Source organism: Mchenga conophoros, linkage group LG11 (genome assembly GCF_057382185.1).
Source record: "Mchenga conophoros isolate Kocher_MC1m ecotype Shallow Benthic linkage group LG11, M_conophoros_male_GT1.1, whole genome shotgun sequence".
NCBI classification, from domain to species: domain Eukaryota; kingdom Metazoa; phylum Chordata; class Actinopteri; order Cichliformes; family Cichlidae; genus Mchenga; species Mchenga conophoros.
In genome coordinates this window covers 3,306,365-3,318,950 of record NC_140536.1, presented here as the reverse complement: position 1 = coordinate 3,318,950, position 12,586 = coordinate 3,306,365, and the positions used below count along the sequence as shown (strand labels likewise).

The following is a 12,586-nucleotide window of genomic DNA, read 5'->3' as shown; positions in this document are numbered from 1 at the left end:
ATTCATGCTTCAAACTGTTATTTCTCCTTATGTGAAGCTAATGTTACACGATAATGCAGAAGCATGGCTCTTTGTTAAGGGGGCCACAGTGATGCTAACGTCTGGGATGACATACAAAACATCATCCCTGCAGCACTTATTTCATGCTCCACGCCGTCGTGTTCTCCTGGCTGCAGTTATACATTTTACCCCCAAATTAATATCGACCCTTTCACACGTAGTGGGCACTACAGTGGACAGCTATTCAACGGCTGTTTTCTTGTCACTCTAAAAACTAAAACTGACATTTTTACATTTTTAAACCAGTCAAATCTGTTCAATATACTTGATCAATTGAATAACTAAAGCTTAAACATATGAAGTTGAAATGAATAATTGTAGTTGTTACACAAACATGAAATATAGATATATTTTTGTTCCATTTATTTAATATTGTAAACTGAACGTAATCAAAATTGTACTTAATACTAACATTCAAATATGAATGTTATTATATTTCACTGGTAGTCTAAGTCTAAACCAGACCAACTGATATGTAGTCGTGTGTTTCATAATACATGTGTGAAAAATGACCACATGTTAACATTTTTCCAAATGAAAAATGTATTTTCATAAACACGGCAATAACTCGAAATAAACAAGCACTAAAAAGACAAGAGCCTTTCCCCTTTTAGCTCAAAGCCTCACATACCTGAAGGATGAATGTCAAACCAGGAGCGCAAACACAAACGCTCAGAGTATTTAGAAAACAAAATGAACAAAACAAAGGCTCATGGTACTCAATTACTCCACGTTATCGTGTTTTACTTACACTTCTCAGTTGTAGTTGCTGACAATAAATAATACTGATTTGAATAATTAATGATTTTAGTACAAGATACTGATGAGTATAGATACATATTTCTCAAATATTTAGATTCAATTTTAAACAGAAATATTAGGCACATGCAAAGAAGGTATTCTGTGAACCACATACTGAATTTTTTGTCTGAGATAAATGTAAATAAATACCTTAATTAACACAAACACATATGTTAACATTTTAGTAAAATTTATTTCAGCTCATCAAACTCAAATAATTACTAAAAGGATATTCACAGAGTCTATCAGGCTCATCTAACTTATATTTATAGTGATATTTACTAAGCCTCTGAATTACTTTTTAGAGTGTATTTGTGTCAGTGTTGATGGTATACTTGCACATAAACCACTACGTTGAACACTGATGTGCCACTCCATACTAAATTCATAAGTCAGAACGTCTGTTGTCCACCTAAGTGGACATGTAACAAACTCTTTGAAAAGTACATTTAAAAAATGAAGTTCAAAAATCTTTTTTTCATGCCTAAAGATGGATAAAAATCCTGATTGAGGTTGTCATAATTCATGCATGAAAGGGTTCATAATATAAACTGATTAGTAACTGAAACACTTGGGATTTTAAGCTTATACGCTGGGTTGTAACATCAGCTGGGGATATCAGTTTGACCCCAACACTTACAGTTAATTGCTCATTGGCTGGTTGGTGTTTTATATGGTATGAAATTCGACGTGTTTCTGAGAGGCTTACTTTAGGATCCAAATATCAAAGAGTTGATCCACAAGTTCTCAGAGTAAGTATTTCAGTTGGATGGGTTTGATTTGAAAGCAACTAATGTAGAGTATAATGATTTTAATAGAAGGATCCTTTAACCTCCTGAGACCCGAACTCTTCCACTGCAGCATTTTTAATTTCTCTTTGCTATTCGGGTTGATTGGGACCCGATGAATGTAAAAACAAAGAATTACCAGATTTTTTTTTTTTACTTTATTTTTGTTTTTAAGAAAAATCAGAGCCACATATGAAGATATTCGTTTAAAATGTTGATAGAACAGTAGCAGGATAATGTCCTTGTAAGTGGATATCAGGCAAAATTGAGTATTTTGGTCTAGATAACCCAAAATGTGATGTCCACATATGTGGACGCCAGGTCCTAGGAGGTTAAAGAAGTGAACTGAAGCATCCGAGGACAAATGAAAAGCCGACATAAATGTTAGCTGCGGTGGATTCCTCGGTCCCTCCCAGTCTCCTGATTTTCTCGAGTCCAGGAGGAAATAAAAATTTGCAGAAAGAAAGTGAGGTGGAATGTTAATGGCCATCACTTCCTCTCAACTGCCTTTCATCACAGTCCAGGGAACGGTGAATTCGATATGAACTCGCTATGTCCTGCCCTGAGACTTGGCTCACCCCCTCGTGCTCTCTGTGTTTCTGGTTTCCATCAGCCATTTTTCTCTGCTGCACTGTTTTTCTTCCAGCTGTGAAAATGCGGACGGCTGATGGACAGGAAATCAATCTGTGTCTATGGGGGTTTTATGTGTTTGTGTGCTTTGACGTGTATTGTAGTACAGTTGTTTCCCCCAAAGGCCAGAGGCAAAGTTTTTGTTAAAGCACTGCATTTAAAGTCTGTGTCACAGGTGACAAGAGTACAAAACACGGCGCTGTGGTCAGGTCGCAGCAACAACAGCAGCTTTGAAATGAAAGGTTTTTGTTGAAATGCAAATGAAATGTAAACCAGATCTTTTCCTCACTTCACACCAACTGCTGCTAGGGCCTAAAAATACACTCAGCGGACACTTCATTAGTTACACCTCGTCAGACCTTTTTTGTGGCATAGATTCAAAATGGACGGTGGTTCCTCAAAGATCTGTACATGCATGATGTGGCTCGACCGTTCCAAAGGTTTGAGTTTATATCTGGTGACTGCTGATGTCTGATTGGCCAGTTTGAGATGATTTGAACATGTGACATGGTGCATTATCCTGTTGGAAGCAGGGGTGTGAAACGTACGGCCCGCGGGCCACATCTGGCCCATTAAAAATGTCATATTATTAATATCCCAACAGTACGTGGGAGACGAAACTTCAGCCCTGCTGTGAATCCATGCAGGCAGGGGTGCGACACACCATGTGGCCAATCACACGCAACGACACACTGGGATCATACCATTGTGTGAAAGAAGGAAGGGGGGCAGACGTTCTGTGGTACGGGCCAGAGAGACGTGAAGCCCGATTTAAAGACAAGCGTGTCGAGAGAAGTGAATAAATGAGTTAAAACGTAAAATTATCATCTGTCTGCATGTCAGTGATATCGAGTGTCTAAATGAGTCTCGCAGGCCTGAACGTGCGCTGGAAGCCATTTATAATTCTTGGTTGATCTGCCGCTCAACACAAACAACCACAAGCAGAAATCTTTACTTTTAACTGTATTTGCACAAGTTTTGCAGTTTTTTCCTACAAATTTCCCTTATGGCCGTTCATACCTCACAAAGAAATTAAACAGTAAACACATAACCTGTTGAACCCCAGTGCCCCTGGAGGCGAGAGGGAGAACAACTGGATGATCAGATCTGTTATTTAAATATTTATGTATAAAGTTTGAGACCCCTGCATTAGAAGATGGGGTACACATAAAAACCCAGGCTGGCTTTGACATTTAAATGATGGTCTGTAGGTACTAAAGGAACATGGATGGGTAGTCTTTGTGCATGAGGTTGCTGCGATGTGCACAGACTAAGTATAAGCAGGAGTATATGCCAGTGGTAAAACTCACCACGGAGTACTACAATTACTTTATTAAACGAAAAGTGAGGTGGAAAACTACTACTACTATCCTCAGATCAGTTGCACTGGGGCCTGTTTGGTCATGTGTTGCTGCCTTCACACTTGGTTTTTATTCAACAATCTCGTCATTAAATTAGTCCGACATGGTGAAAGCATTTCATAGAAATTCTTCAGACAAAAAACACAAAAGCTTTCTACCTAAACAGCTCCGAGTGGCCGAGATGAAAGGTCTCCTCTGCTACTTTCAGTTGTGGTGACGAGACAATAGAGGCAGGTGGTCTCCTCGCCCTCGCTTCTCGAAAGTCCTTCCTGTAGTTATTTTGATGGATTACCATGAAAAAGCACTTGCCATGCTCCAGTGAAGAAGGAATGCCTCAGCCTGCTGTGAATGTGTCATCACCTAGATCTGTTTGATAGCCACAGGAGACACTATCGATCTTAATGCAGATGTTGGCTCGTTCGCTCAGCTAAGTTGGCAGCAATAGCAGAAAGGAATGCACACCTACCATGCGTCAGCAGCTTTCAAAGGCCAACATACTGATATCCAGGAGACTTCACACCAACAACTATGTGCCTGCACTCTGTGCGCCTGCAGAGAAAAGACAACACCTGAATCCAGCTTCACTTACAGACTGCGACTAAACAAAGGCACGTTCATAAGGTTTCACTGGAAGATTTGTTTTTAATGCAGTAGAGTTTATCATTCCAGCTGCAAGTTTGGGACATGGTCATATTAACCTCACAGTAATATAAATTAGTGTCCCCTGTTTACATCCAGGGGACATGTTTTCATCTCAGTATAGATTATTAGTTAATCTGCTGACTGATTGAAAAGCAGGCTAATTATATCAATTTTTCAGTTTTAGTGAAACTGGAGGTGGGGATGATATATAGATCTGCAATAGGCAGATCTGCAAGCGCCTCCTCTGATTGGACTATCGGTAGGGGTGGGCGATATAAATGATATACGATAGAAACGATATAAATTTGGCCAACGATAGAGATACTATATCGCTCTACCGCGATAGCACATGTTGATGATGTCATCAAGCTGCACCTGTTTTGGTCGAAAGCATCGCAGCGGCTACAACCATTATCATCTGCAAATTATGGCGGGCGACAGTCACAGCAAAGAGATGAAGCACTTTTGAAACATGGGGAAAGCCAAAAACTGCGCTTCCTCCACTTCCATAACGTTGATTCATTAATGCTGAATTCTCTCACAGCTGCTCTGTTCCCATGTTGTTTCAGTATATTAATAACTAACCTCGTATTGTGGATGAATAATCTCAGTTGTTCTCCTGACTGAAGTTTGGCCCGTGTATAGCATCCTGCTATGCGATTGCATTTGTCCCTGACCACCAGAATCCCTCATGTTAACTTTTATCGAGTGGAAAAAAAGTTGGCGTTCATCCTCCAGCTAATGTTATGCTAACATAGCTGTTAGCTAGCAATCACGTAGCACAACATTATATACCAGGTAGTCCAACTTCAGTAACCTGCAAACGCCACTGCTGTTTAGTTTTCTGTCTTCATTTATGTTGGAAGTGATAGCAGAGCTGTACGTTTGAATTAGTTTCAAAAATCTCTCAGAACATGGTAGGTCATGTTTAGGTGTAAACTAGCGAGCTAACTTCCTGTTAACTTCTAACTCCGTTAAATTTAATAAATTCTGTTTTCATGGATGTTAAACTTAATTGTTACACCTGGTAAAGCAGCAACGCTGATGATTTTATTAAAGATGAAAGAATTTAGACCGTTTTTAACTCTCAATGTTCCTTTGACTTTGGGACCTGAAGCTGACGGAGTTTTGGACCCAGATTACTCCGCGAAGCTCCTCACTACGGCAGCGTAATGCTCTGACGAGCCATCAAGCAGTGCGGCTTACCAAAGTTGTACTAAAACATTTTTTAACAGATTTCTGCCCAAATCGGTTCGATGTCAGTAAGCACAACCAGAATTCATACATAAGGGGCACTCTCGATTTTTGAGAAAATTAAAGGATTTTAAGTCTTTATAGTGTGGAAAATACGTTATACAGAAGAAAAGAATATATTGTGATATATATCGTTACAGCACATGCTTCAAATTATACCGCGATGTGGATTTTAGGCCATATCGCCCAGCCCTAACTATCGGTGACCTAAGGAGTGATGCTCTTGGTTTGGAGGCCACCTTGACTTCGGCCACAGTTTTCATCTTCAGCTCAGTAGATGCAGCTGCTGTTGCAGTTGGTCCATACTGCTCACAATTGCTTCCACTGTGCTGCAGCTTCTGGGTCTCCAGCTTCAATATTATAGCGCTGAGCTGCCAGGTGCTTCTTTGTCTATTACTTTAATGTTCTCATGCCTTAGTTTTAGTAGCCTCATTTCTCATCAAGACGTCCTGGTTCCCCAACACTGGACAAGGACTTTGTTACAGCAACGTGTGAGCTGGTGTGGCTTCAGTTACATGTTGTTCACTCATGTGTGGTAGTGAAAATTCAGATGTATGTATTGTAGCCAGCAGGGACGATATATAGAGCAGCAGCCCCCACCCCCGGACCACGGACCGGTACTGGTCCGTGAGTCGTTTGGTACCGGACTGCAACACCTTAAAGGCCGGTCTGCGACGGTCCGCTGGTCTATAAAATAAAATAATATGACGAAGACAAAAACTGTGGTATTTTGTAAATATAATAATAAACGTGAATTCACTGTGTAACTCTGTAACTTTATTCACAGCGTCCTCCTGAAATGCGCCAACAACATTGAGAGTATTATTCTCCTCTCTTCCCCTTAATGCTCTCTGGTCGCTATGGTAACGTGTAAATATTCCTTTCAAAATAAGACACACAACTACAACACGGGAAAAAACCCAGGGAAACCGAGTTAGCGATAAAAACCCTGAAAACCATAAATTCCACACCCGAGCCTCAACTCTCACGGCCCGGTGCCAAACAGCTCACGGACTGGTTCTGGGGTGGGGACCGCGGATTTAGAGGATCGAATGAAGTGTTTAGTTATCTGCTAACACTGGCAAGCTGCACCTGTAAACTGTACAGGTGGGATAGTGGAGGTCTAGGATGTTACAGTCCCAAGCTCTAGCAGGCAGCAGTGCGCTTTCTCTCTTTTCCAGTAAAGAATGAATGGTTACCTTCAGACTGCCACTAAGAAAACCAACATATAATCCCTGAGCAGGAGCGATGAGTAACCATGTTTTACACAGGTGTTTGGATGTGAACCTGCAAGGAAACGAGGTTGTTGGTGCTAGTGCTGCTAACAGCAGCCACAGTGTGTAATTCACTTTGATTATTGAAGAGCATAGTTTTAGAAAACGCTCTTTAATATAAATAACTATCGTTTTCTTACTGTTAGCCTGGACAATAGGCCTGATTAGTTTTTCTTCCTTTTAAAGACTAAAAAACCCAAGAGCAGTTCCTAGTGATCGTAGCTTTTCCTCCCTTAGCTTGTGTTTAGTCTCTGTTCCCATGTCTGCTCTCTTCTTTTCCTGTATCCCACGAGTCGCTGCGTTGCCTATGTTTCCTCAGTTGCCTGTGTTTCATAGTTTTAGTTTCCTGAGTCCAGTTTAGGTTCTAGTTCATGTACAAGGTTTTTGAGTCTTTTGTAGAGGTAATTTCTTATGGCGAGTGTATCCAGCGAATAAAGTTGTGCTTTGAGTTTAATCGTCCGTCATTTGGGTCTTTCCGCCTGCCTGCCACACAGCAAAACATGACACCTGGATGCTTTCTGTTTAATGAAGCTCTTTCTTTAACCTTTTTTGTGGTATTTTGTCTGCTTGAGCTTCCAAAATATTAAATAGTTGCACAAAATCATGGCTGTTACCTCTTTCATCTTAATCCTAATGTTATCATTTGGCTCTAAAACACAAAACCGTAGAACAGCAGGCCTTAATCTATCGGTACACTTTCACACACTGTCTGGTTTGTCTTCAAAGTTTTCAGTAAAGTTACACCCAGTATGAGAAAGAAGCTTGTAGAGGCCCTGATGGACTTCATTAACTTTATCTCTGCTTCTGTTCTGAGTGGCGTTGATGAGTTGAACAGAGAGTTATCCTCCCTGCATCTCTCCGCTGATAAGTTGAGTCGAGATCCCCTCTGAGAGTCATGGGAGTGGCTGTCAGAGTGCTTGACTAGGGACTCAGCCACGAGAAACCCAGAGAACATGAGAGGCGTTCTGAGTACTGCGAGTGTGGGGCCGGTGAGCAGCGCAGAATAACATCATGTTTATTTAATGCAGTAGATGCCTCATTACTGCCTGAATTTGTTGCTATTCGCTTATTTTCAATCTTTCCTCTCCCTCGGCGCTGCTAGCTGGGCTGGTTCAGGAGTTCAGTGACTCCCAGTTCGAACGAACACACACACACACACACACGCACACACACACACACACACGCACGCACACACACACACACACGCACACACACACACACGCACACGCACACACACACACACAGTCTTTCTTTAATGAGGCCCTTCATTGTTTCTCACGGTGACCCAGTCAACATGTATGATTCAGACTCAAAAGAAAAAGGTGTGAGCTTTTGCATGTGTGCGTTTCTTAGATGTGTTTTTCCTCTCGAGTCAGCAAACCTTCAGCATAATTAAACCGCTTGCTGCTTGTTGTCAGCAACTCTGTGATTTGGAGAAAGTTGCTCTGTCTGTGCTTAGAACAAACTGACTGTATTTTACTTGGATGCCTTTACTGCCTATTTCCAATGAATGTATCTCCAGATATACTGTTCACGTGTCTTTTCGGTGTCACTCTGGTGTCTGACTATGTGTAACTGTGTGTTTAAGGTTGGGCTATGTGGACCATGCTGAGGAGTTGGCCTCCAAGTTCCTCCAGTGCTTCCCAAAGAACCGGCTGTCAGCTCAGGCAGCACTGAACCATGAATACTTCAGCAACCTTCCTCCACGGCTCTGGGAGCTGCAGGACAGTACGTAACACATCATCATTGCCTGCAGTGTCGCAGCCATTTGCCACCATGTATTGAAATACAGTGCTGATAGAGACCGCTGAGATCCTGCCCACACCCAAGGAAAAGCCAGTTCAAGGCTCTCTGCTAACTTTGTGTCCTTTTCAATGCTGTCTGCTCACTAAAGAAATAAAAAGGTCTGTGCTCAGTTAAAACATCATCATGAATCAGTTCAAGTCATGACTGTCCATGATTGTCTTCTAACTTTATCCTTTGGAAAAAATCCAAAACAGGCTATGAAACAGATACAGAAACATGAGACGAGTCATTTAAATTTGAAGGGACACGCTTTTCTTTCTTTCACCTGACATAAGCAAGTGTCTGTCAGTCACGTGATATTAAATCAAAAAATCACTGCTATGTATCAAATTAAACACTCTAAAAACAACAGCTGGACAATGTTAGTCTTTGTTGTTCAGTTTTAACATAGCTGTATTCAAACCCCCCGAACAAGATGGCCGTGCAGAGATGGAAGTCTGGATGCAGCAGTGAGATTTAGCTTTTCCTCAGTATGTGTGTCCAAGCATTTTTCACTGAAAATCAATTATCCAAGTGTTTGTTTATTCAGCCAACACGTCTGACAGTGTGCGGCTTGTGTGAGCGTGTAGTGTGGAAAACTGAAAAAACTATGCTATGTTTGTACAGAAGCTCACTAACATGTAGCTTAGCTTTAGCATCAGCTCCTGAGAACTATGAGGCAAATCCATTGCAATGTTCTGAAAATAACAGGAAGTTAATTGTTGTAGTTTGAACCACTTAATACAACTTAATCATTAACAGCGTGTTCTGCAGAACCTGCTCCAGCACACAGCTCTCGGTGACAATTAGCACATTTCAAAATGCTCTGCATTGAATTGCTGCATTTTGCATCAGACATCACATTTGTGCTTGGAGTCATAACTCAATTCTGAACACATGTTATACACACAATGCTTTACTTTTTTTATCTGACTGTGAAAATGAACTGCAAGGACGAAGACACTCCTTATAACCCCACAGCCCAGCTGCAGCTGTCTCAGCCATACGGTGCCGTCAGACAGCTTAATGATGCAGAGTTAGTTAAATGCAAGAATATAGTATATATTTGTACACATTAGAACCATATAGTGCAGTATTCTATTAGTGCGGAATAGAAAATATCAATGACTGTGCAATAGAACAGCACATAATAGTAGGAAGGCTCTCAGTAGTGAATAGTACAGGATGTGATGAAGAGGAAAATGTCTGGTGGGGAGTGTGGGCGGTTAGTGAAGCTTGTCCAAAAAGCTCAGCTGCAGTTTGCACAGAACTTCTCTTTGACAGTGTGAGCCCGGGGTGCACAAAACCATACGCATGCCAACAAACCACAAGTCTCCTGACCTGATACGCCACCTTTGGTTCTTGGTCGCTGAAAGCTGGAAACCCAGCTCTCATTACCAGTGTCGGGTCAATTTCATACGCCAGTTGAAAGTGTTAGGTCAGTGTTGGTCCATCACAGATGCACAGAAATGCAAGTGGACAGAAAACGTAAAACATGAACCACACAGTGGTCGGACGCAGAGAACTTCAAAGATTCAGCCGAATTCAAGTCAGGTGTGATGTTAATTTAATGGACTGCGAGCACTGAGGAGTCTGCTGTGCTGAATGCTCAATTAAGTCATTAATTTGCTTGTTAATTAATTACACACTGTAGAAATATTAACAGTTACACAGACGCGATGATGCAGCGGTTAGCACCGTGTTTGTGTGTGTGTGTGTGCCCATTTCCCCTCTTCTGATGTGGCTTTGCTTCCATGATTACTGCAGGTCAGGGTGATTCAGGTGCAGGTGTGTGTTTATTACCTGTCTGTCACCTCTGTGTGTCTCTTACTTGTTGCCAAGGCTCTCTCTTGGAAGCCTCTGAAAAGTGGAAAAGGATGTTTTTGCCTTGCCTCTCATCCCGTTTTTTGGCTTTCTTCAGCTCACGTAGATCGTAGTCGTCTCTCTCTATGCCTGAAAAGAAGGCAGCTGTGTGGATGCCGATGAGACAGTAGGCCCAGTTGGACCTCTGCTGTCCACTGCCATACGCTGAGTTTGATTTTGCCCAGAGAGAGCGTGTCTCTGTAAAGAAGCCCCAGCTTTCGACGCATCTTCATTTTAGAAGCTCGTGTATTTTGGGCGCAGCAGTCAGCGGCTTTAGGCAAAGCTTCACAGTTAGGCTACGTTTCAATTAATCCTACAGAAATGCTTGAAAGTATGTCAGAGATGACTGCCTATCCATATTGTCTGACAAGCTACAGATACATGTGTAAATCCCTTATGCTGTAATTCATTAGTAGTGTGAAAAGCCTGCTCAGCAGACCTGAGTGTGCCACCACTGACGCGCTGCTTATTTTAATGACAGAACTGCATTTTTAATTCCCCCCGATTAGGATTTTTCAGTATTATTAATCCTGTTATCAGCACCCAGCAGGTTGTCGTGTCTGAAAAGAATCAGAAGGCAGCGGTCAGTGAGAGAGAGGAAAGAGATGCCTCGTTTTGATTTTTGTATGCTCGCTTTATCTCTCTCTTTTCGGCATGCAAGTGTGCCACAGGAGAAGCAGCGGCGCAAACTGAGGGAAGAATGGGAGTGAATTAAAAGAGTTTAGAAAATGAGGACAGGAGTGGATAAGCAGGAAAATGGTATCTCAGTATCGTGGGGGAAGGATGTGTCAAAATTATGCAAATGAAGAGTGAGTGTGAGATAAAGAAGTGGCTAATTACTCCAGCTGTGAGTATTTGGCTGCGACTGCAGCATAGTGATTGTGTTGTTTGGCAGAAACAGGAGCCAATGGGAACGGTCCGCCAGAAACATGCTGCACTGCCGTGTAGTTAAAATAAACCAAATGAAAGAGATCCTGACTTTTCTAATGACAAACACGCCAAAGGAAAGTCAAGGAAATGTCTCGTGTTCTCCCTGACGAACAATGTGTTTTCTATGGTCAACTGTGCGCTCTATTATCCTGTGTATTATGGATTTGTTCAGACAATACCCAGACAGATTACAGCGAACAATAAAAGAATTACTGAGACAATGGAGCTCCCGAGGTTGCTGTTAACTGTGCGGATTGCCTTGTGACATTTTTAATTTGATTTGAGTGAGAGTGTGTGGGTGTCTGGCAGTGCATGGAGAAAGTGCAAAGGCCTTTGGATAAGCAAAATACAAGTCCCCTCTCTCAGGGCTGGATGTGGAACAGACATTAAAGTACTGAGACACAGCAGTTGTCCTCCAGTTCCACTGCTCTCTTGGCAAAACTCTGCAACTATTTCAGAGTCAGAGATGAAGATGTGTTCTCCTCACAATGGACAGCGTCGATTCATTTTCCACCCCCAGAGGAATTTGGTTATAAATGCAGCTTTTTAATCTTATTGTTTTCCAGACAAGGAGCCAAAGGAGCTTCAAAGATAGAGGATCCCCACGCTGATTTACAAATTTTTAACCAAAAATGAAACATGCTAATGCTCTTCGACCAGTTTGAAAACCCTGACGCTGTTTGCTCTTCTTCTGTTTTCATCTCACATCCCCCCAAATTCCCTTGATGATTAATAATCATCTGCCTCGCTGTGCAGTTTAGGCTTCACAACTGCAAACAATGGTCACCGTTCCTTCTTCTGTTTGGACTGAATCCAGGGAAGGCATTCCTATTAAGTCCTTTGTATAGAAATGAGCTGTAATTCAGCTGAGGGCTCAACAGGGGTCAGTCCATCCATCCAATCTCTTCCACTTATCTAAAAGCCTGGAGTGGGTGGAGCCTATCCCAGCTCAGGGGTCAGTCAGTACAAGTAAATAAAGAGCTAAATGAACCCCCTACTTTTTGTAGCTTTCTTAAACACCGCATCGATAATGTGTCTGAAGCGAAAAAGGAAGACTTGGTCATTTCATGCTGATTGGTCAGTTAAGGTTTCGTGACATATTTCGGTGGCACTCCATTTCCAAGCGGTATCTGTTGTCTTCATCCACACAAGAAACTGCCTAGGAGACTTAAGGGAAGACTCGATCGTCACAGTGTAA

The 12,586-nt window shown here is 41.9% G+C and overlaps 1 protein-coding gene across 5 annotated transcripts in view; it reads left to right on the top strand.

Moving 5' to 3' along the window:
* Positions 1 to 12,586, top strand: part of cdk14 (cyclin dependent kinase 14) — a 229,249-nt gene that overhangs the window by 159,544 nt on the left and 57,119 nt on the right. For all 5 annotated transcript variants that reach the window (XM_085290547.1, XM_085290548.1, XM_085290549.1 and 2 more), the window contains one exon: positions 8,399 to 8,538. In XM_085290547.1, the coding sequence (XP_085146673.1) occupies positions 8,399 to 8,538 (140 nt within the window). The remainder of the gene's footprint in view (positions 1 to 8,398; positions 8,539 to 12,586) is intronic.